The sequence below is a fragment of the Ciconia boyciana genome, chromosome 8, assembly GCF_034638445.1.
Source record: "Ciconia boyciana chromosome 8, ASM3463844v1, whole genome shotgun sequence".
Lineage (NCBI taxonomy): Eukaryota > Metazoa > Chordata > Aves > Ciconiiformes > Ciconiidae > Ciconia > Ciconia boyciana.
Window position 1 is genome coordinate 47289835 of NC_132941.1, and position 25215 is coordinate 47315049.

Here is a 25215-nt window from a genome sequence, read left to right on the forward strand (position 1 = left end):
TAAAAAGTGCAGCTATGAGTAGATTAAGCCCCATTTCCTTCATTGCCCATAATTTTTTCCCAGCTTCTCACAAGACTTTCTCAGTAACTACCATATCTTTTGATGTTTTAATAGCATAGTATGCTATATGTATGGCCTAACACTATAATCAGTCAGAATTATCAGAAATGTCACTGTTGTCTGGAAGACAACAATCTTTACCTTTGAATAATTAAGATTTTTTTTTAAATGGGGCTCATGTCAAATACAGAGCATCTCATATAGCTCAAAATAAAATGATCGAATGCAGAGAAGTAATACTGAAAGACATTGGAATTTACTTCTTTGTTGTAGGAGACTCAATGTCAGTATTATTCCTCAAAAAAAGGAGAGGTTGGGTTTCTTTGTTTTGTTCTTTTATCATTGACTCTAGGGATAATGAGACGGTAGTCCAACTCTGAAGAATTTTAAGACTTTTGTTCCAGATAGATAGGTTCTTTTCAATGGTCCTTTACAGACTTAGTTCATGAATGATGTTGTTACTGGCCACATGAGCTCAGTTACATTCATTAGACACACTGCTGGTAGCACATATCAAACACAAATATCCTTTCAGTACAATCCCCAAAACACATTGATCTTCCAACAAAAACAGTAAGATCACAGCCTCATTTCCTGGAGGAAAAATATTGGGGGTGAGAATACAGGAAGCTTCATGAAACCTGACTAGAACAATCCTAATCTGCATCTGTCTGGCTTCTGGTAAAACTCTTCTCCACAGAACCAAAACAAGCTGTTACTTAGTCATGACTGTGCCTAAAGACACAGTGTCGTCCTAAATTCCATCATGTGGGCAGATGGATCTGAAGCTACTGCAGGAAGAGAACAGAGTTCACGCTTTCCTTGCTGCTGTCGCCCATGCACCTGTTCTAATGCAGCACACACCTTGCCCCTCCATTTCAGATATCCCATGCTGTGATACATAAAGGATAGCAGAGAACTATAATCTGTTTCACAGTCCAAGCACTAAGCAATATTCTCTTTAGAAATTTTTTTCTGATTGCATGTTGTAGTCCTTGCTTTATTCAGCAGCCTATACCTGTGATGGTCAGGTTTGCCTGTGAACAGGCACAGTGATAGGTAAAATCAAAGTTGGATAGATAGGCACAGTATTAGGCAGGCTCAGAAAATTAAAAGGAAACAATAGCCCTCATATGCTATTTTACTGAAACTGATTTCTGTGAGTAATGGGTTGACTTCTTCTGCAGCCGTGTACCCATGTGGTCGGGAAAGACATAAAGATAATTGTGCTGGATCTGAGGTGATACAGATGGATGATAGCGATGTTACTACACAAATGGCCAAAACAGAAAAATGGATTCCTGTTTTTCCTACATTTTCAGAAATTACTTTTATATTTATACATTTTAGATTGAATGGTTTGATATTTATTGCTCTAGCCTGTTTTGGAGTTATTTTGTTGCTCTGTCAAGATGGAGTTCAGTGGCATTACCCCTGAATCTGTAACCAAGTCCCACCTATAAAACACAACCTAATAAAATGAACATCAAACAACAGTAACTGCATTGAAACAAGTAATGTTTCTTTTGTCACTTGTTGGCATCAATTGCTTTCTGAGAATCAGAGATTTTTAACAGTGGTTGGCTTTTTGTGACTTCCAGCTATGTACATCTCTTTACTGCTTCAGTGAATTTACATTATATGTAGTAGAGTCAAATACCTCAGCTTGGGTGATTTTTTTTTTTTCATCTTTTTTTCCCCACTCCATCCTTGTATAGCTCAAGTTTCAGCTAAGTTATTAAGCAGAAAACACAAGTCCTTTACCTGAGAGCTGACCCTCATCACATCTTGGCATTGCAGAGATGCATCAGAGTCCCTTGGAAAAATGTGTCTTCTCCAGGAACCCTCTAGTAAAAATTTTTATTTGAAATCAAGTTCTTATCCTGAAAGGGATTCCCTGGATCTATCTAGAGTTAGATAAAAAGATCTAGATAGAGTTAGAAGGAAGAACCATACAAAGTTATTTGCTCTAACAAAAGTTTATTTAGTATCTGTTCCAACAACCTAGATGACCTATACTTTAAATAATAAGGTTAGTACAATAAAGTTTGGAACATGTGCTAACAGTCAGAAGCTGGACAAGATCTGGAACCCAGGGGTTATGCAGACATGGTAAATAACAGGTGCTGTTGCAAAGACCTTACAGTTTGAAAGATAATGAGTAAGAGGCATGTGAGGTAAACTATTGAGTTTAGACAGGAAACTAGGTAACAAAAATAAATAGTATCCTTTATCTTGAACTCTACTGAACACAAATTGCAGTAAGTTCCTTAGAACTGATCTTTTCCAGGTCTGTCTCAGTGAATTCTTTATTCATATATATACTTTTAAGACAGTATTACTGGCTTCAGCTTCTATGCATATACTTCTAGTTGAATGTCAGTTATCTGAATTATTTTATCTACTTTGATTACATTACCACCCCCAAAAAAACAGTTCTGAAGAGAAAGTGTATTAAGCCAGCTTAATTACCCTTTAGACCTTGCCAGAAATCACAACATAAAAATAATAGGCTGCACTCATCCTGAGGGCATATGATAGGAAAGTCATGTGTTCAACCTAATATTAGTGTTTAGATATGCTCCCAAAGGAACAGGTTTCATTTCTTTAAATAAAACACACAGAATTGTTGTAGTACGCATTGTAGATCTCTGGACCACACACTGTAGAAAATTAGCTTTTCCAGCATGACAGCTGTGAATTAAGAAGTGATGTGGATAGATAATATTCCTGGATGGAGCAGATACAAAGCAGTGTGCCCATGCTCATCCTGATATCGAACAGATGCTATGCTCCTTTGGTACTGCCCAGAACTTTGGAAAAATCAAGACTGGTTCTGTTTGCAGACTAAAATGTTTACTGAGGCTAAACTTTGACAACGTGCAGCCTGAGAGCTGAGCATTTTCTAGCACTGGTATCATTGAGCAAAAGGTACCACTTTTTCTATTAAGCCCAGTATAGTGTAGTAACAAATTCGTGTCACAAGATGGAGCTTCAAACCAGCTGTAATGGTACCTCCACAAATGCATGTTTGGTTGGTTTTTTTTTAGATAGGAGCAGCAATTTCATAGCATATTTAAAATTTATTCCAAAAAAAATACATAGTATCCAATTAATTAGAGTCATTATGATGAAGGATTTATGGAATGAAATTATAAGAATGTATTTTCCTGAATACATTCACAGTAACACACTAAGGAGACATATAAAGATAAAGCAATTTAAAAGCATTTGCGGTGAACAATGGATGGGCCAGCTTCATCATATTCTTGTTTGCTGATCCACATCTGCTGGAAAGTAGAGAGGGAGGCAAGAATAGAGCCTCCAATCCAGACAGAGTACTTACGTTCAGGAGGAGCAATGATCTGTTTAAGAAATAAAAGCATTAAGTACAACTGTCCACTGTGAATAAAATACATTTTTTATACAAAAGCAGTGATAAAAGCAGATATTAAAGCAGTGATCTTTGATATTAACAAAAACACTGTATCTATGTGCTAGTGTGATCCCTGGCATTACAGTTAGCCATTGATGCAAGAAGTAAAGTTAAAAAGTTGTTATTTAAGTCTGAGTCTATATCCTCAATTTCTCTGCGTGAGTCAGTCTGCCCAGTAAGAGTAGGGTATTTGTGTATTCATGACTGCATATGGGAAAAGGAGAGATAATTACTCTGGAAACATATAATGATAGCCCAGTAGGGCTTGGAAAAATGAGTGACCCATGGAGCACTCTTATTGGTATAGCTGATAAAATGTTTGAAAAGCAAGGAACAGAAGATTTGAAGGAGCAGAAGGAACATTGGCTTGTCAGAGAGCCTTTCTTTTCTGAACTTGTAGGCCAACGACAAAACCAGCATTCCCTCTCTCCCATCTCCCATCAGCCAAAAAAGGCTGAAGAAGCTCACTTGTAGCCCCAGAGGAAAATTTGTGCTGCTGGGTCCATGCTATTCTTCTTTGGCCATGTTGGGGCAGTTTGCAGAATTCACCATGAACAAGGAAATGAGAGGAGAGAAGGCTCTCTTCTTCCAGCAGCAAAGTTACCAGGTGGTGATTGTTTGCTAGTAGGTACAGGCATGATTCAAAATATGTACAAAGCACTTAGTTTGTGAAGTGTTGCTATGTTTCATTAGATTTTTGAGGACTTTGTACATGCCAAATCAAATAGTCTACAAATAATTGCACCATACCTTGATCTTCATAGTGCTGGGAGCCAGAGCAGTTATTTCCTTCTGCATCCTGTCTGCAATACCCGGGTACATTGTAGTGCCTCCAGACAGCACATTGTTGGCATAAAGATCCTTTCTGATGTCTATATCGCACTTCATGATGCTGTTGTAAGTGGTTTCATGAATGCCAGCAGACTCCATGCCTGGGAAAGTTACAGAAGAACACTGAGGAAGCAACTCCGTACAGAGACTTAAAATTGTTAACACAGAACTGACAACATGAACTTTAGTGTCTTTTTGGAAGACATCAGTCTTCAGAGCTGTGGAAATCTGGAAAGTCATTCTGCAGCTGCCTAAATTATTTGCTTAGGAGTTCCTTGGTGTACAGTCCTCCTTTCCCACTTATACACACAACTCCTCCTTAAAAAGAAAGCTGGGGTTGTGGAGTAGTAGTTTCCATTAGGCTTTTGCAGGCAATCTCAAATGCCCTAAGAATTCCTTATATGGTCTTGGAATGATTTGTTTGCTTTTTTCTTTTTTTTTTTTTCTTTTTTTTTTTTTTTAGTTGAGCCAGCTCAGAGACAGAACAGTCAAAATATGTCCTAATACCTCTAAGTATGCAACTACTTCATCTATTTCTGAGCTGAAATTCTGCCGATTGGCAGAACCAACATTGGATTTCTGTGTGACCTTGTTGCAAGTCTGCCTTCGTGGCTGTTGATTAGCGTGTATTGTGTTGGCTTTGCTCTGCAAATGTGATGACCCATGGATTCAGGATTTGGAGCAGACTTTTTGAAAAATAAAAGTGGTGCTTCCCTCCCACACCACCTCCCTGCAAGCACATTCAAATTACAATCCTCACACTACTTAGAAAAGTGGCTTTGCAGCCAGACTTCTTGTAGTAGCCAACTGCACAACATACAAAATAGCATAGGCCCAATGTCAGAAGCCAGGAATAAACATTCAGGGTTTGTTTTGGGAAAGCATTTTGCCTTATTTTTTGACATGAAGTTCCTCCCACCATATTAATAGTGCTGTTCTAAAAGATTATTATATAATGGGTGCTAGGACACACCTGTGTCTAGGTCTAAGTGAGTTAGCAATGGGATGCAATCAAAAGAAAACAGGGACTTGATATTTATGTGCAGTTTACCAAGGCAGAAGAATCATCCGACCTACCAATGAAAGATGGCTGGAAGAGGGTCTCTGGGCAGCGGAAGCGTTCGTTTCCAATAGTGATCACCTGACCATCAGGAAGCTCATAGCTTTTTTCCAGAGAGGAGGAAGAGGCAGCAGTGGCCATCTCATTTTCAAAGTCCAGGGCCACGTAACACAGCTTCTCCTTGATGTCACGGACAATTTCACGCTCCGCTGTCAAGAGGATTCAATGTTTAGAATGGCATTCAGGAAGGACCCACACACGTTGACAGATTTCATTCTCCAACAGCCCCCCCCCATTTTTTTAAACAAATCCTCTGCTAGTCTTGCAGGGGACTTTCCTGTTGGATTCCTTCTTATGTCTAATCAACTGCAGAACCACTGCTAGTCTTTCTAAGGCTGCTAGAAACATTGCGCATTAAAGAACTCTCCTCCTCAGTCAGCAGCCTGTCCTTACCAGTGGTCACAAACGAGTAGCCACGTTCTGTCAGGATTTTCATGAGGTAGTCTGTCAGGTCGCGGCCAGCCAGGTCCAGACGCATGATGGCGTGTGGCAAGGCGTAACCTTCATAAATTGGCACATTGTGGGTGACACCATCCCCAGAGTCAAGCACAATCCCTTTGAGAAGATAATACACGATTAATTCCCAGGTGCACATCAACCCACTTAAGTGTTTCAAATGTCTATGCCATGTTCCCCGCAGGCCTACCTGTGGTACGTCCAGAAGCATAGAGGGACAGGACGGCTTGAATAGCTACATACATGGCTGGCACATTGAAAGTCTCAAACATAATCTGAAATGCAATTAAAATAATTGCCTTAACACTAGGGTTTTTAGCTTAGTTGAAGCAATATACTGAAAGAGAGGGAGAAGACAAGATTTTCGTATTTCTTGATGGTTGGTAATAACAAGGAAAGAAAATACAAAATCTAAATCCAAAAATATTTGTCCTATAAGACATCTCCCTGTATCTGGCCTGTATCTTTAACATGAATATAGACACATGCACATATCAAAGATAATTTTGTAATAGGCATAAAAACAGATTAAGATGACAAAGCTTGGACAGACTGAAGTACTCACATTCAAAGCAGATACACTGACTTTCTAAAGTAACTGTAATAATATGCAAATATGACAGGTGGTCACTATGCACTTTCCATCTTCCATAACTAAGACAGATAGACTACTGGACAGCATGACTAACTGAAATGATGAAGTTCACACCCTGTTGAATTCACAAAGTTGGAATTATCCCATAGCTTCAGTGTGAGCTTACCTGGGTCATTTTCTCTCGATTGGCTTTGGGATTCAGTGGTGCTTCAGTCAGTAGAGTCGGGTGTTCTTCAGGCGCAACACGGAGCTCATTATAGAAAGAGTGATGCCAGATCTGAGAACAACGGGAGAAGCCAAAGGAAAGAAACACTATCAACCAGCAGCTCAGAATCACTTCCAGACAGGTATTGTGCTCCAGCACTCTGCTTACAGCCCTAGAGATAGGCTAGTAATGTTTCTCACGCGGTTGTTCTTATTGCCTTCATAGAGATGACCAAAGTAACTAGAGAAAGAAAACCACTATCCTCAGGTTTTACTGCTACTAATATGACTTCTTGTAATGACACATAAGTTAATGAGAATAAATACATTATTCTTACAGTAGAAGAGACAGAGCAGGACAGACTTGGTTCCAGCAACGCTATTTCAATAATGATTGAAAGTTAAAGAGTTCTAGAACAACTCTAGAACGTATGCAGACCTATGCAGTAGAGCTCAATAGATAATGGGTCTCTTGAAAACACTTTCATCTTTTGGTTTGTAGAGGCCAGCCCAAGAATTCATAAAAAGAAATGAAGGCAAATGGCTTGTGAAGCTGAAAGTTAACTTGTGTTTATTGCCTCCCCATGGCTCATTCCTACCAGCTATAAAAATCTAAGGCCAAGTGAACCACAATGAGGAGGTTAATACACCATAAGAAGTAAAACTACCAGAGACTTTTGAAAGGCCAAAAAGTTTTTTCTAAGCTTGTTTTCAGGCTGGTGGTGGTTAGAGACTGGTTGATAGGTTAGGCATCTGAAAGGTTTTGCTGTCTTTCCAAGTAAAACGTACAATGCTATGAGAGTTAGTAAGTCCTTCATGGCTCCACACACTTCCAGTGTGTTGTGATGTCCCAACTGTTTCAAATAGCTTTATTTCCACAGCACAATATTAAATAGAAATACCATCTTAGAAATTATATCAACCGTACAGACTACGATTGTAAACATGGTTCTGGAAGCCTTTCATCCAAGTACTGGCTCTGAAATGGATGCATTGCACTGCAGCATTGCTAATCTTTCAAGCATTAAGTATGTGTGTAAACAGTGCCCTTCACATCAAAATTACATATATGCTTTGCATTTTTGCAGAAACAGATACCTTCTTAAATTCCATTTCTTTACTAGCAAATTGAGGATATTCCTTTTCTTTCCTTCCCTTCCCCCTCCCCCCTCCTTTGGTAATGCAAAGATGTATAGAGCATACTGGAGTAAAAGAACTCCCAATAACTATTTTGATGCACTCCTGGTGATACTTCAGCTTTAGATGCAAGTTAACCTTTTTTGTTAACAACCTTCTCATCAAACCATACTTGACAGCATGATGCTTTCATCTAAAATTTAGTGGGTATTCTGTAAACATTTGTTTCAAGTATTTCTGTTTACCAGTGACACACATCAACTTTTCAAAGCTGAAATACCTTCTCCATGTCATCCCAGTTTGTAATGATGCCATGTTCTATGGGATATTTCAAGGTCAGGATTCCTCTCTTGCTTTGAGCCTCGTCACCTACGTAGCTGTCTTTTTGACCCATACCAACCATCACACCCTATAAAATAACACAAATGGAGTTAGTCTCTCAAGGAGAGATGTCACAAAGTAGACAGAACATAAGCTGTGAAATAAATCCAGTTGTCAGTGATACTAGTTACAAAATACGAATACTAATGAATGGGGAATTACTCATTGCTTTTTAATTTCCAAAATTAAATGTTTAGTTCACTTAAGCCTCTGGAGTTCATGTTTCCACTACCGTTTAAGTAAACAGCACAAGTACAATGTTAAATTCATCAAGATAAAGCGGAAAAATAGGGTTGTTTTAATGTTCATTATTATTTAGGGATGAACTGTCTGCTAAACTATAATATAGTGGAGTAAAAACAGAAAGTGATGTTGTGCTATCTAAGGGTCAAGACGGAGCAATACACATTTTTCATTTCCCAAAGCTTAAATTTCAACATTATTTAATCTTCCTCTTGAACACTATAATATTGCCATTAGAGACAGACAATTTAAATCTACTGGTACAGGCTTCTTTTTCGGTGTTTTCATGGATCCTGTAGAAATCGTCCACAGACCAGAAGCTGGAAACTACTCTCGATATACAGTAATCTCTATGTTAAAGTTAGAAATACTGGAAAAAAAGTACTATATAGTAGGATACTTTGAGTGCACAATACTCTCATCAGAATTTAGTCATTACACACTCCAAACCTTGGCATCTCTAACTGCCCTGTCTTAGAAACAAGCAAGCTGGATTTGCAATTTATGATGGGATGATCCTTCCTTCAGGGCACTAATGCTATCCATGATACGTGATCAGGAAAGAAAGGTTCTAGAAATCTGCTGTATTTGTTTCCACTGTGACTGTATGGCTTGCTTTTGAGCAATTAATACTGTTCACACTATCTACAGAAGCTAGCATTTGAATATTTTTTTTCAATTATGTTAATGCCCAGAGGCCTCCATTAGGGACACATTTCTTCTGCCCTGAAGAGCTTAAAATGTATTTGCTGGGTATATAAAGTGCTGCATCTTACAACCAGTATACCTCTTCCCATTTCACCATGTCCTTAGACAGCATAGAAGCAATTAGGTGGATCTACTAATTAGGAGGATTAGTTTGTCATGGCCTAGCCAAGCTACTCTAGTTCATGCTAATGATGATCTGGCTCAGAAACTCTCTATATTTAACAGCTTGGATAATACATGTATTTTGCAAACTATTAAAATCGACTGGAATGCATCATATACTCAAATATAAACCTTGAAGGTAAAGAAACTCAACCCTATACAAGTGCCCATTTGTGATACAGCTAAATGAATAAAGTCAGGAAGGTTAATAGGAAGCTGACTGAAAACTTCTCCTTCCTCCTTTAGTTTTCCACACATCACCTATCACGAGCTTTTAGGGCAGTCAAAATTTCCAGATACTTGTTGTTGGGCTTTTGTGTTTTTTTTTAAACTAGCTTTACTCACCAAGTTCTCTGGGTAATCCAAACTTAAGGGACAGGGAGAAGAGGGCATATAAGGGAGTGACAAATTTTAGAAGGACTCTTCTCACAAGGCAAGAAACCTGCTTTGACTCAGGTGAGTGCACTGCTGGACTCATTTTGCCTGGAAATGCTGTGTTACACAGATCACCCAGGGCTGGGCTAGTCCCAAACACAGGAAAAGCTGGCTCTGGGGTGGAGGGCTGGCGAGAGGGCAGCAAAGCCTTCTACAAGCCCAGTGTGGAATAACCAAAGCAGTTCATCACCTGGTGCCTGGGACGACCCACAATGGAAGGGAAAACTGCTCTTGGGGCATCGTCCCCAGCGAAGCCGGCTTTGCAGAGCCCTGACCCATTGTCACAAACAAGGGCAGTGCTGTCCTCTTCCTCGCACATCTTCTACGGCAATGCCTCAGGCCCTCCAGACAGAAAACAGCCCTACGAAAACAGCAGGAAAGAATTAAAAAAAAAAACAACAACAAAAAAAAACCCAAAAAACAAAACACCACAGCAAACCAACATACTCAGGTAGCAGACACCCCCCCTGAAGACAGAGACAGCTGTGTGAAAGCAGCCAGCACCAGCAAAGAGAGGTATGGCACCGGTTTGGCAATCACAAGGCCTGCGGGGCCATACGAGGGAACGGGCTTCCTTTTGAAAGCGCAAGAGGTTTCAGCCATGTCTGCCAGAGGGCTGTATGCACTAGAGATTATCCAGGGGATTCCAGAGGAGATTTCTAGTCTTGCAGCATGGGCAGACAGATCAGGGAGCAGCAAATGTTTATCTAAATTTGTTCAGAGAAATCCACGGCTGGGGGCGGGTGGGAGATAAAAGAGAACGCTGGACTGACAGCTGCAAAAACAAAGATCCCTTTGCATCGGATTCAGCACAACTTCCCCCGCTTTTCTATCACCCTGACGAAATCCTGACACATGTGGAAAGCTGTCAAAGGTAAGAGCACATCAGTCTTCCCCATCCAGTCTTGGACTTCCCAAAAACTACATTAAATGCATGTACCAGTGGTGTTTTCCTGATGCAGATATTAACCCACTGGGTCAAGATGGCCAATTAAGTTTACATTTAACCTTTTAAAAGAGAAGAAATGTTCCCAATTAAAAAGGGAAAAAAAAGCGCCTTTTCCAGCCCTTCCTTAGTGACTCAGAAAAAATAACCCACCTTTAAAATGAAGCCAGGGACAGTATGTGTTTTAAAAACAGGCCATAGCATATGGTCTATCATCATTTCAAAGGAGCTAATAAATTGCATTTGTAGAGTGGCAGAGTAATTTATGTTGGCTCCCCGTGTCAGTAAAAAGAAACTGTTTTCCTCCTCTGGCAACAGGAAGATAATATGGGTAATAAAAATGCTTTGAAAGCTTTGTATTAAAGTCAATTACAGAAACAAGCACTGAATACCAGGACTCAAGAAGAACTATTTGCTCGCAATTTATAGTGTGGTAGGGAATCACTTAGCTAGCTCTGAGCCTGGGCTTCCATGCAAAGTTCAACAAATTGCAGTGTGTTAACAGCTAAAGGAGACAGCTGTCATCCGCAGACCAGCTGGCTTCGCACGCAGTCTCCAAAACCTGCCACAGGAATACTGGAAGCGCAGGACAAAGTGGCAATGGGGTCAGCAAGAGCCATGGCTGATGAGCAAAGGAGCCTACAATCTGTTTAGCCTCTACCTCGGATGGAACAAGCGTGGACAGTTCTCCCAAATCCTTCATTTGGGATCCTCCGTCTCTCCCCAGCCAGGCAGCTGTGAGACACGGCTGCAGCCCCACTCCTGCAGGCTGCTTGGGCAGCTCCCAGGAGAAGACAAGGATAGGGAAATCCTGACTTGATGTACTCCAGATATTTTATCATTATTATTGGGAAAGGAAAGTAGGTTGCAATTTTTGTATTTATTAAACTCCTGGGAAAACAGGCTCTTTATATTCAAACATTTACTGAATGGAGTACAATTGTTATCTAACATGAATGAACAGACTGGTTTGGACAAACCATTTCCTAATTAGGAAATAGGCTTTTCAACCGTCTGTTTTTGGAACAGAGTTCGAGGTCAGGGGGTTTGCTCAAACCCATGCAGCTAATGCAATGCCAAAAATCACTTGGGGGAGGGGAAAGAAGGGGGCAGGAAAGGCTACATTTCTGAGCTTAGTGGACTCTAAATGAAAGCCATATTTAGTAATAAAGCACAAAAAGCTGAAAAATCAAAGCTGAATTATTTCAGACAGGGTGCTCTGCTGCCAGCCCAGTGAATTACAGCTCAGGACTACCATGGCATGCAGTAGTAACACGTTACAGCAGCAAATGTCACTTGGCACTGTGGAAGAAAGGAAATTTTTCTCCCAAGCAATTAATACAGTATTCAGCCTCTTTCTTCTACCTGCTTTATATCTAAAGATAACCAATCACCTCACCAATCTCCACAACAAGCTACTAAGAGAACTCCAGCCCCACAAGAAATCCTGTGTGTAGCCTCTTCCTTAATGAAATGTTTGGCATTTTACAGAACAGTAGTTTCATATACATAGAGACAAGGACAAATACACACACATCCTCATTGTATCCTATTAGACACTGCTATTTTGCATACGTCCAGCTCTTCTTACAGTCACATTCCCCAAAACACTCACATCACCTTACACTGAGTTAACAGCACTGAAGCAAACCCACTGAGAAACCCTGCTACACAGTAGGCAAATTCACCCCTTCAGGAGCTCTGTTCTGGACAAAACTAACACCACGGGGTCACACGGGTTCATTTAAACATTAATATAGCTATAATTCCAGCCATGGCATTACACAGACTGTGTCTATGCTATTGCTGGAGTGCTGGTGGAATCGGCAAAATCATCAGGTAGAACTTTTATTTCCCTTTCAGAAGTGCTATAAAATAAAGACAACTCAGTATAGATATTACAAGCATTTTACCAATTCAGTTCTAGAAAGTTTGCTTAAGCAAACTGCAGCACAGCAGTACATCCTCCTGCATAGCTTCCATTTGCCATTATTTAATTGAAGTCCTCCAGCAATCTGTAACTCATGCTATGGGTTCAGTACCACTTACCCTGACAGTGCTTGGCTAGGGACAGCTGCTCTGGGATGGTGCACTGTGTATCTGAAAGCTCTGAGGTTATATAGCCTCTTCAGCTCTTCTCCTCCCACTAGCCTCCCAAACAAGGAGCAGAGACAGACAGAGACAGAGCTGAAGTCTCTAACAAAACCATATAGGGACCTTATTACAAAAACCTCTAATCTGGGTGGCCACAGGCCCTGGGTCTCTTCCACTGCATTCCAGTGTAGAGCTCATGAAACAGGAGGAGACTTTCAGCTGTGTAAGATAAACACTTTAAAACTTCAGGAGAGTTGCTAAAATACAGAGAGATGGGGTGTGCCCGCAATAGAGACCCCCTGGCAGGAGGAGCATGTGTTCAGACAAGAGAGGTCCAGGCCTCCATAGTAACATCCAAGAGGCAGAGAGATAAATTGGAAGAGCAGTCATTTATAACAGGGAAGGTGTTTTTAAAGAAACACTTTGCTGTCATTAAAGATTTTGACAAACGCAATGAAAATATTTCTGGCAAGCTAAACAGCTGCTGAATTTTGCCACAAAGTCTCTTTTAAAAGCTCAGCATTTTGCTTGTATGCTAAATATTGCCCATAGGCTTAAGGGTAGTGAAAAAAGTACCTACTGTTGTACAGGGTTCACAGTGAAGTCTTTGAAGGTTGTGAAAATGTTCTGTTAAAAGGTTGTTATGATCCCCTCTGGATTGCGATGGGTTAGAATCCATTCTGTTTCTCTGCCAGCTTATTTTCAAAACCCTAGGACCTGTGGGCCAACTTCGCCCTAGCGCTACTCCACTGATGGCCACAAGTCTGGACTGTTGTAAACTCATCTCAAATTGTTCATAATAAAGCTGTTAAATTTTATAACCCCCATCTAGCTTTTCCATTGAACATATTTTTAGCGAATAAAGCAAGGGTTCTCACTGTAGAAGTTATTTTCAGCACAGGACTGGATTTTTACAGCTGTAGCCAGCTGTTCTCTGGACAGGCTGATTCTAGCCAAGCAGCTCTTTCATAGTCAACAATATTTTGCCATTAAGTTTGTACTAAAGACAAGAAATTAGCATCTCTAAGCTCCAATACTAAACCACTACAAATTCAAACCTGCTCTACGCACACAAGCCAAGAAAGATGTGAGAATCCAAGTGAGATCCTTGCTTTGTGAGTCTTGTTACAATGGGGAGGGGCATCATGTGTTTGCTTACAGAGTGTTTGCGGCCTAACTGAGTAGTCTTAATGCAAGAAAATCTCCCATACAACCGCAGTGGGAGTTTTTCTGATGTAGAGATTATAAGGATTAGGCCACTAATAGAGACAGCAGATAGGCAGAATTATGGATTGAAGACCAAAAGGAATTTAACTTTTAAGGAAAGGAACTTTTAAGGAATGTAACTGCCTTTGAGGGTCAGAAACAGAAGCTAACCAATGATGGAACATGAGCCACGCAAAAGCTATTTATTATTTCACTTCCGCATCAGGACAAGAGGTAAGAGATGTTTAAAAAAAAAAAAGGAAAAAACCCATCAAGGTAAGCAACCTACAACAGAGGATATAAACAGACCCTTCTTTGCATATCTCCAAGTGACACTCAAAGGACAGCGAAAACCAAATTCTTTGTTTTCAAACAGCATTCAAAAACAGCTGAGAAAAGTTACGTACCTCACATAGAACGTATGGTATTAGATCAGAGAACTCAGGTCAAGGGGAAGGACAATTTCACAAGCAGAGCCCTTCACTGCTCTATCATGTCTGATTTTGATACTAACATCAATTACCTCCTAGATTGGAGGAAACATAATCCCAGGTTTTCAGAAGCATCATCTACTACTTCTTGGAAATACCAAGACTGGGACAAAGATCCAAAAGAATCCAAACTCTTCACCTTAATGAGAAGAGGTTCACACTCCCAAAAAAGCTTACTGGTGATGATGCTCTAGCAGATACAGCACATGATATTGCAGAGCCAAGTAAACAACCCTTCAGTAGAACTGGTACACCATTCACACGGCACCTCAGCATAGCCAGACATACAGGCAACAGTTTTCTACAAGAGGCCTCTGTGGATATTATAGGAGGCAGTGGCCATGCAGATACCACAGACACTTAAGTATGTCTGTTAAGCTTCCTCACAGTTCCTGTAAACTTAGCCTGGTATGTACCACAGTTACCAGTGGTGGCAATGACGGCAGCAGCAGCCCCTCGGCTGCTATGAGGAATGGTTATTTGGGTGGGGATCACACATCACCTTGCCTGTCACGGGCACCAAAGATGCGGGAATCCCAGCTTTCAGGGTGCTCATGGAAAAGATACGGCTGACACAGAGTCTCATTCAGAGCAGGCAGTTGTTGACACAGCGATAAAGAGGAAACACCAGTTGTTTGGAGGGACCTACCATACGAAGGATTTTTGTTAGAGACAGGGCTATGCAGACTAGAAGGGAGAAGTCAGCCCAGAGGCTGACTGAGCAGCAGCGATGGATACACAGGAACAGCACAGGAAAAGCGGGGAGATGCTGCACAGCCATGCCTCCAGCACACAATGGAGAGCCAGCGCTCAGCAGGCAGCTCGTCTCTGGGGCGTTACGTTATGGAAGGTCCCGGGGCAGGAAGGAAGGCAAGCAAACAGGTGAACTATGCAAGGAAATTAGGTCAGTCTGGCTCAAGGGACATTATAGAATATAGGTATTTCTTTTCTTCTTAGTGATTCCATGCTTGAGTTATGATCACACAGATATTGCTACAGATAAAAACACATGGGAAAAAAATGACATTAGTCGTTTGCACATTTCTTCTCAGCACCATAGGTGATTGCCAGAGGGGCGGGGGAAGGGGAGAATGTACTTGGCATGAGATAGGAATAAGAACCTAAAGAGAGCTGAACAGAACAAGTCTTCTGAGAACCAAGCCTAAATGCTGGGGATCAAACCTCTGAACCCTCCTCTGTAGCTACAGAGACTTACCAGCTTAGCCCAAATATATACATATGTATACTTTTTTGCAAGAAAAATAATATAATACCATTTCTGAAAGTAATTTAGCTTCCCCTCTGGAAGCCACTTCCATCACCACCTTCTGCTGCCTGTCTTTCAGTACTTATCCCTCCCGTTTGTATGGAAACCACCACAGTCCCATTTGCCTGGTGTGTCTATACCCTGAGATTCTAGTCCTTTCATTGCTTCCACAGCCAAAAACTATGGTTTTTATTTGGCTTCCCCTGAGAACTTCTCTGTTTTTCCATGCTAAGACCATTTTGCAGTCTCCATCACAGCAGCATTTCCAGAGTATGATCAGAGAAAGGAAAATAAGTGGAAAAAATAATTTTGCCTCTTTCATACCCTTTTCCCTGCTCTCTTTATAGCGATACTAGCAAAGCTCCCATGCACATTAGGAACTTCCCCACTGACTTCAAGCGTCTTTCAAGATATCAGTGGAAACTCTTAGCTACATGTTCCTTAAGTCAAGTTCTTCGTTTTTCAGTAACTTGTGTAGATTGTCGTATGGACATGAAATGTGCTTGGGACTCCGCAGCATCGGGACCACGCCTAGGAAATGGGATTCCCGTGGCCTGAAGAACACTGGCTCAGCGGCCGCGCACCAGTTTGTAGATGCCATACTTTTTTGGTAAAAGAGGGCAGAAGCTGCAGTCTTATCCCAGCTGCTATAGAAAACTGGGAATAAAGTAACCCCTTTGCTCCTAACATTACAAGCCATTACTTTATAAGGGAAAACAACTTCTGAGACATGCGTGGAGACCTTCCTGCCTACATCCAATTGGCTCTTTAGGAATGAGGCTCTGCTAAATATGTCTCTGGCTCCTTTTTATTCGGGGATTCCTTTCATCTTCGTAGCATTAGCAGAATCTTTAAATGTTTTGGTTTGTCTGGCTTCAGGCCCTCTCCTCTATCTCATTGATAGGCTTTACACTTCCCCACCCCCGCTTTTGAGAAAAGCAGGAATAAATAAGCTGTAGGGAGCAGCAAGTCCCTCTAATAACCTGATTCATTGCAGCTGTCACACAGTATGCATCTGTAAAGTGTCAGATCAACCATAAACTGTCAGACCCATAGACTAGCTTTCTCTATGATTGTCAGGCTCCTGCACTGGTCTCTCTCTAACAACTAAGACAAAACAGCTCTAATCATTCTCAAATATGGCAGTTTTCAACGTGCAAAGTTTGGAAAATAGTTTTGCCAGTGCTGTTCAGGAGCTAGAGGATACAATGTTTGCCTCCTGGGCCTCTTGAGCAGGGTGATGAAGCATGTTAATTCACGACCTTCCTTCATCTTCTTGACAAGGTGTCTTCCTCCATCATAATGTGGTAAAGTTATTCCTCATTCAAAATCAAAGGAACATATTCAAAGTAAAAATGAGCTAATGGCTCCCTCCCCATCCTTCTTAGATAAATAAATAGAACATAAGAATGAGCCCTGCTGGGTCAGGCTGATATCCATCTAGCTCAGTATTCTGTCTCTGAGATTTCCTGGTAGCAGATGCTCAGGAAAGAAATGGGACACCTACAGTGATAATTTTCTTCCTATATCCTTTCTGCTTCCTTATGTGCAGCATAAGCATCTCTTGAGACAGGAGTTTGTACCTGTATCTTCATGTGTAATAGATGTGGACAGATTTTTCCTCCATAAATCTGCCTAATTTAAGCACATAGTTTTGGAGATAGAGTGCCCTCCATGATTTTTTGTGGAAATAAGCTCTACATTTTATCTGCAAGGCAGCACCCATAGCTTACACTCCAGCTGGTGTAGACATGCCTAATGTTAGAAAGAAAACATCAGATATATCAGAAGCATAGTCAAAGGAACACTGTCTTTATACAAAGTGCTGCAAATCCACTAGAGATCCTGGATAAGCCCTCAGGCCACTGGCCAAGGCTGAGCTCTGCCCCACAGTGTGTAAACGCTCAGCAGCACCTCAGTAGCTGGTTCACAGTTCATGCTCACATATCTGCCCTAAATGACACTGTAGACAGGGCTTCATGATAATGTTACATTGGCACATCTCCTAAGAGCTAAGAGAGAACAGATTCCCCCCAACGATTATGAGAACCACTCCAGTGACATGCTATCTAAATTTGTCAAAATGTAAATGAAATCTTCCCACCACATCGCTGTGAAAAACAAGCCCCGTATTCCTGAGGAAGTCAGACCTACACGGCGTGTGCGTGGGGCAGGCAGAGCACAGGGGTCCTTCCTCCGCAATAACTTCCGAGCTCCCCAACCAACGTATTCCCAAACTGACAGCAACAAGAAGACCAAGTTCCCACCACATTTTTGGAAGTGGTTGCCCTGTTATTATCTCACCAAAAGAAAGGTTTCAAGGTGAGCTTGCGCATTATGAGAAATCAGATCAGAGAAATTTGCTGGAAGCAGGTTTCATAAGGCTATTTCTTACAGATTAAACCTGTGGACTCTGCATGCCTAGTTATATCACACAGCTTCACAAGCTCAGGTGCTTGTATAAGCAAATTTGGCTGGACCTCCAGCAACAGCAAGGAAAAGGACGTCTACAGGGTAATTTATCTCACTAACAAATTTAATAATTTTCTATAGTGCCAGAGTTTCACTTTTTGCGACCGACACGCAGCTTCTTTGCCCGTAGGCTCTGGACGATGACAAACTGTCGAGTGCCTCTCACCACAAATGTCAACAAGCAGGTACCTACCTCTCCAGACGGCCAAGCCCTGGTCTCCAGCCCCTTTCTCCTGGTATCTGGGCTCAGCACACTCGGAGCAGTTAGGTGTCGCTGCTAGGCAGGACAAGGAGACATGACCCTGCTGCAACTTCCTCATCTTCTTTATGAGCCACTCAGCACAACCTATAAACAAACAACTCTCAAGAGCACAGCTGAACTCTTTTTTTAAGCCTCCATGAGAACCACTGTAGCACAGTGAAGGAATGATCATTATATGGCAATAAACTGAAGAATGTACAAAAAATACAATGAGAAATCTACAACTTATGAGACTAAAGTGAACACATACTTTAAAAAATACCTTAGGATAAAAAGGAAACATACTCTTGGAATTGGGATGCTATTATATGGAAATATATGCTGTTATATGGAATTGTCAAAAATAATGTGGCAAATGCAAACATATTTAAAACATGCATTTTCTGTACCAGGGAAAAGTCAGACGTCAATTCAAAGGATTGCAAAGCAGTTTGGGGCTTTCTATTTCAACTCCATTGCAGGAGGGTGCTAAAAGAGCCAGCAGTAAAGGTGGGCATGCACAGCGCAGCAGGTTTGGATAGCCTGCATCCACCCAGGTGTTCCAGAGAACAAGCCAAAGCACCTCCCGAACACTTAACACTTATTTTCATTAGTCCTTAAGAATGCTTAAGGGGTTTTCCCAAAACAGGAAGAAAGGTAGTTTAATAAAAATTTCAAGCACATAATGCCAAGAAGTAGCTAATTACAAACTTGCCAGATGAACACACCACTGTAAGTCATACTATCACAGCTACCAATACAGAATCCAAATAATAAAAAATAAAGAGATAATATAATAAATGCTGATGAATAAGGCTTTAGAAAAATGACTTCTTGTCAAACGTTTTTTGAGAAATATTACAAACGGAGTTGTAAATGCCTTTTACTTTCTAAAACATGAAATAATTAAAAATAAGGTGAATGCAGAATCGAGCTATGCAGAGTAGCATGAGAACTGTCTAGCTGAAGTCTCACAGCACAGCACGCAGGGAAATCACTGCTGAGTGGGTGCGATTCTGTGGGACCTTCCCTACCCATCGTTGGTTATGCACCTTAATGCCTCTATCAGTGATCTGAAAAACAACATAAGTTACAGATGAATGTCACAGATAAGGGGGGGGAGGGGGGTGTGTGTATGTGTTTTTATAACTTGCTACAATCTACATTCTAGATCTAGGATAAAACAGAGTCCTCCCCAGCAGAATCCTGTTTATAAGAGAAGCCTTGAGAAAAACTCTTTGCATCTCTGACTTGTGCAAAAGGATCCATCCCTACCCCCATCCATTGCACTTTAGCTGAATGTCATTTTGGTAGATGAAAATAAGGTGCAGACAAACACACCTGGCAAAGTGGTGCCCAACTCACCACAGGTTGCAGGAAGGACAGGACTTCGCTGGTGCTCTCCCCTGCCCGGTGTGCAGTGCCAACCTGCCTCTGTCGCACCTTCCTGCACACATCCTGACTGCTGCTTGGGCCTGGAAGACCCTCCTGTTATCTACTCTGGTGCTCCAGGAGACTGACAGCTGAGGACGGTTGGTCACTTAGCCAGGAGGAACTTAGCACACAGCTATTACTTGTGCTCTGGCACATTCAGTTTATAAACCTCTCCCCAAACAATGCTCAAGTCTCACGAGAGGACTGAAGTAGGCAGGTTTTTCGCATTTGCTTTGCAGATGCATCTTAGTTACATAAGGTAGTTTCTTCTTCCTCTTTCTTACAGACAGCCATAAGAACTATGGAAAAGTACAGATAACATGCTATTTTTGTTTAATAATTTGGTTGGGTTTCTGAAAGTGTGCCAGCATTTTCCAGCCAAATGTAGGGTTTTTTCCCTCTTCCACTAAATGTTTTACATGCCCACCTTTAACTGTTTGCTCAAATTCCCTATCAGACCAAAGAACCATGTTTTCTTCTTTTCCTTTTATGACTGTAAGAGAGACTTAGGCACACATTTCTGAAACAAACATAACCATCCTTCAGAAATAAGGAAGACCACAGAATTCTGCAAAGCTTTTGCTCATTCCAGGCGATTTCAAGACCAATTGTTGTACCACCGGCCTCGTGGGGGATGAAAACTGTCAGGACTCAGGTCTAATCTGCCTATAGCCCGGCTGGAGATTTCTCCAACCTCAACTGCTTTTTGATCCATTCCTTAACCAGGATAAGATCACAGATACTGTTGTGTATTGCACACACACATATAGGGACTGGTACAGATACAGCTGTCACTGCACACAGCTTTTCATTCCATAGACGGAAGGCTAAAATCTGCCTGCTTTCACCGCAGTTTTCAGGACTTCAAGAATATCCCAAGTACCTACAGGCAGAAAATGCTAAAGCCTGCTGATTCATGTTCTGTTCTTCTTCCAAGTCAGTAACAGCACTAAATAAAAGACAAGGTTTTGTATATCTCTGTCTCAGAATTATCGTTTCTACCATGTCGTCAGTCCTGTAAGTACTGCCCAGGTTTCTCTTTCTTTCACTTCCTTGCTAGTAACTTCTTGAATAGACGTAGTAACTCCTTTCACTGCTGCAAAACACTGTTGCCCAAGGGTTTTGAAAGTGCCTGGATAGTTTCTACATCAGGATACCAGAACTACATACAACTCTTTCAGCTTCCTAATTAGAGCCTGTTACTGCATTGTATTTAGCTGTCTCTGGGAATTCATTTACAAGGTCAAATGCTCAGACCTCTTCAACATAATATAAATCATTCCTCTGCACTCTGATTAGACTGCATTACACTGCATGAACACATTGTTTAATGAAAAGAGGAAATTATGCAATTAGCTGGTCTTCAGCATAAACGTGTCCCCCTTTCTGAATCGTATTTAAATAAAACAGAGTTGCTATAGTATTTTATAGCATTAAAAACTCAGTGCCACTTTGCACTGCAAATGGCCAGGCCTTCTCAGAAAAATGGGCTGGGGGGAACAGGGGGCAACCACACTTGGGAAAAAGGGCTAACATCTGTTTTCTTTTTTTCTGCTTACACAATACAAGCTACTGTTTTCATGAGGGCTAAACCTTCCCTATTACCTTGATTTTAATAATTTATAGTTAGTCTTCTGTAGACTTGTTTTTGTCAGATCCTGTTTTTCAGGTAGGCCCCTTGAAAATAAAACATCTGGGTTTTGTACCAGGTCACTCAGGAATAGCGGAACAGTAGCTGGGAGAGCAAGGAACAAGCTCCACGTAGCAACAGCCCTTCACTGCACCAAGCCGAGATGCTCCAGGCTGTGCCATGCGGCAAGGGCAGGGCAGAGCCAGCTGCCCCTTTCGGGGCTGATGGAGAAGAGGCTGGCAGCCAGCCCTGCCTCCCAGAGGGAGGGAAGTCCCCAGTTACTGATCTAACGTATCTTTACATCCGCTTTATGCACGTGTAATGAAATCTTAGCTTCACTCAAGACAACATCAAAATTACCATTGATCTCAAGTAAAATCATGGCTCACTGAACTGATTCAATGAGAGCTGAGAATCCAGTTGAAAACCTCCACTTCAAGAAGGTAAGACAATTTCCTTACACTATTACAGCAAAGGGATGCGAGCCCCTCTTCATTTCTCACATGAAACGGAGGAACTGCTCTCCTCTCAGCAGGCTGCCTCTAGACAGGGGGGTTTCTGAGCACCCCCGAGCTGGGAGAAACACATGGGAAACCTGTGGCTGTTAAAGCTGTGGCCTGCACTGGCACCAGACTCTCCTGCCCATCCCAGGGAACCAGAAACGCACGCTCTGCTGTTCATCCCTCTGTGGTCCCCCATCCCATCTCCCGTTCCTGCGTGTGAGCTGGCTGACAGTGCTGGCTGACAGAGCTACTGTGCAGTGCGGAAAGGATGCCTCTTCCAAAATACTTGGCTCCCAACGAAGTATTTGAGAAATGATTCAGCTGAAAAATATCACTAACGTCTTATCTGGGAACTTAACAGACTGCTTCAGAGAGCAAACACCAGTGTATCCCTTCTTGTTATGGCCACCCCTGGAGAGGCACAGCTTTCTAAGCCTATCATTTAATTGCTGATGAGAACCATCGACAGAAAAGAATCAACTGCATTTTGATAGAAATATAAACTAGTCTGTACTACATACTCATTTCATTTGCTTCATGCTCATAAAACCTCGACTACGCAGTGGGCCGTGCGGCTGAACAGAGAAGATATGACTCACTCCTGTAGCTGCATGAGCTACCTGGGCCTCTTGTCTGTTTGTGCAGATGTGTGGTAGAAGCGGGTGAGTGGGCGAAGGCAGGGAACAGTGACAGCCACACCACCTCCAAACCTTGCTCCTACCACAACAGCCCCTCTCTACCAGAATTTAGCTCCTGATCGTACAAGCTGAAGTACAAGCCCTGGCTGAAAGCGCACAGCAGTGCCCGGGAGACAAACATTCAGAGCGAGATCACTGCATCCTGTTCTCGCTCTGAAAAACGTTCGATGTCGCAGAGGATGCCGAACTGCATCTGAGACGTTAGTGGGAGGGATAAAACTTTTCACATCACTGTCCCTCCCCCCGCAAAGAATTTCAAAGGTTAAGCGATATCCAGAAAAACCGGACAGAGTCTGGAGTGTCAGCCACAAGGCACCGCTTTATCTAAGCATGCTAGTCTCACTTGTTAGATGATATCCCAGAAAGAGAAGCATGACAAAGCAAAGCAAACCGGTGGAGCTAAATCCCAAAAGACATAATATTTCTTACAGTTTCAGAAATTCTGACCACCTACAGCACGCTAAGATCTTTTAAAATGTTTCCTTTGGCTTCTCCTCCCCACCGCCCCCTTTAATAAAATTTGTCTTAGTTAACTTTAAAACTATTATGTAAACTTTTTTCCTTGAAGGGTGTCACTTACTCAGCATCAGAAGTAAAGCCATCTGGTGTGCCTGTTACTGCCATCTTCAGGTCAAAGGTTAAAAGCAGAACTAAAGACCTTTTACTCACATTTACCTTTTAACTCCAGACATTTCCCTACAGATCTTTCCTCTCATCCTCAGTACGAGGATTCAGCCTTGGGTTTAACTCACAAATGCAGGAAACTGATATTAGTCACAGATTAAATCAACCCAGCTCTGTCCAGGCAGTGCCTGAAAGGAAAAGGTTTGAACACTTCCTCACTCATCTCTGGAGAACATCTAGTCTCCCTAGCACATTATCTCAAGAGCTTTTGCAGTTCATCTGTTACACATCTGACAGCTGGCATTTGCTGTCCACCAAGCTTTGCAAGTATAAAGCATATTCTTAGTATTAGTAATGCCATCCTCAAAAAACAACTAAGAGCAATTAGCCTGAAAAAAAGAGAAAAGAGTACCAGCCAACCTCTGAAGCGAAGCTGCCTGCTGCAAGTTCGGGATGGAGGCAGAGCTCTGCAAAACATTTAAAAGAGATGCATTTGCAATATATCAAGTCACAAAGTCAAACTTTAAATGAGCTGTGTGATGTGCAAAATATTTGCTAAATAATGCAGCATTCAGGATCCCAACACTCACTGGTAGAGTGCACACACAGAGGACTGGGACAGGATGGTCCCATGGCTAAAATAAAGTCAATAATCAACCCTAAGATAGAAACACATCTACATTTATGGTAAGGTTATAGTGATTGGCTGTAGGAGCCACCAGGCATACAGCCAATTTGCTTTTCCAGTCTAAGGAAATGCTCAGTTTGTTTGAAAAATATTTTTTCCTGCTGTGAAGAATGCATTGACGTCATCAAACTGGGTCTGTTGAACAAAAGCATGGATCCAGGGTTGTGTCAAGAAGTTGAATTACAAGAGAAAGGACATGCATCTGTTTCAGCTTTCTTTTAGACTGACAGGGAGTATCCCCAATTCTCCTTTATCACCTTCTCCAGAGGAGAGCTACTAGAGGGGACAAGTGACTTGCTACGAGTTTCGGTTTCCACTCTGTTTTGTTCCACCCTGTTTTGTTGTATTTCCACTCTGTTTTGTTGCTAGTGTGGGTTTTTTTAGATAAACACTAGCATCTGTGGCTCCACAGGCCTGTGTATCAGATCACTTACTTCTAATATGAACACGCTGCATGCCAGAACTCCCCGATCTGATGTAACACCATGCAGCACCCTTACAAAAAAACCCACAGGGTGTTCATAAACCTCCTCAATTACACACTGCTTTCCCACTTCCACGCTGTTTTATCAGCTTCTCCACCCACAGAACGGGGTGTTTGGGCCAATACAGTGCTTTGCTACCACATCATCTGACCAAGAGCCTTTCGCTATACCACTAACCCAGGTAATTATAAGTAGTATCTTAGAAAGGGAGAAGGGTAACCTCGATTTGTTAGAATCTGGCCATATCACACTGCAACAAAATAGCCAATAGTAATAGCGGTTACAGATCATTTCTGGTTCACAAGACCATAGAGCAAAGGGTGCAGCTGGTGGGTGGAGCAAGGTCACCATTTTAATGTTTCACAGAAGATTTGGAAAACAAAAGGGCAAAGCATTCCACCATAAAACTGTACTCAGAAAGAGCTGATGATTTAAGGACTGATGCCACTCCAATCATTTCCCAATAGGGTTACCTGATGCTTGTGATGAGAGTCACAGAATGGAAGAGGTTTGAACCAAGGGTGAGGGAAATGCAATAGAGCTGCGTGAGTAATGGATTACTCAGTCTAGTACTTGAACCAAAAGTCAAAATTAGGTTGTTCTGAATATACATGAGGGAGGGGAGAGGCAAAACAGAAAAGCAAAATAAAACAAAATGCAGACAGAAA

At 41.7% G+C, this 25215-nt stretch overlaps 2 protein-coding genes across 7 annotated transcripts in view; one reads left to right on the top strand and one right to left on the bottom strand.

Moving 5' to 3' along the window:
- STAMBPL1 (STAM binding protein like 1) overlaps positions 1–1699 on the top strand; it is a 23768-nt gene extending 22069 nt beyond the window's left edge. For all 5 annotated transcript variants that reach the window (XM_072869582.1, XM_072869586.1, XM_072869584.1 and 2 more), the window contains exon 11: positions 1248–1699. In XM_072869582.1, coding sequence (XP_072725683.1) covers positions 1248–1304 — 57 coding nt within the window. In that variant the 3' untranslated portion in view covers positions 1305–1699. The remainder of the gene's footprint in view (positions 1–1247) is intronic.
- Positions 1570–23452, bottom strand: ACTA2 (actin alpha 2, smooth muscle). Of its 2 annotated transcripts, XM_072869590.1 has the most exons (10): positions 23331–23452; positions 18438–18590; positions 9959–10129; positions 8120–8248; positions 6665–6775; positions 6094–6178; positions 5841–6002; positions 5405–5596; positions 4247–4428; positions 1570–3425 (listed from the first exon to the last, which is right to left on the bottom strand). In XM_072869590.1, the coding sequence occupies exons 3-10, from the start codon at positions 10085–10087 to the stop codon at positions 3282–3284; spliced, it is 1134 nt and encodes a 377-aa protein (XP_072725691.1). In that variant the 5' UTR covers positions 10088–10129; positions 18438–18590; positions 23331–23452; the 3' UTR covers positions 1570–3281. The 2 variants fall into 2 exon arrangements, with proteins under 2 accessions (XP_072725691.1, XP_072725689.1); XM_072869588.1 differs by lacking the exons at positions 18438–18590; positions 23331–23452 and adding an exon at positions 12764–12918.
- Between the last annotated feature and the right edge of the window lie 1763 nt (positions 23453–25215).

What these genes read in the sequence shown, in the direction of transcription:
- ACTA2 (XM_072869590.1), bottom strand. Translation starts at nt 10,087, where the DNA reads ATGTGCGAGGAAGAGGACAGCACTGCCCTTGTTTGTGACAATGGGTCA. An exon ending in TGCTTCTGGACGTACCACAG is followed by an intron (nt 6,003 to 6,093) that starts GTAGGCCTGCGG and finishes ATCTTCTCAAAG; the next exon opens with GGATTGTGCTTGACTCTGGG. An exon ending in CTACTCGTTTGTGACCACTG is followed by an intron (nt 5,597 to 5,840) that starts GTAAGGACAGGC and finishes TCCTCTTGACAG; the next exon opens with CGGAGCGTGAAATTGTCCGT.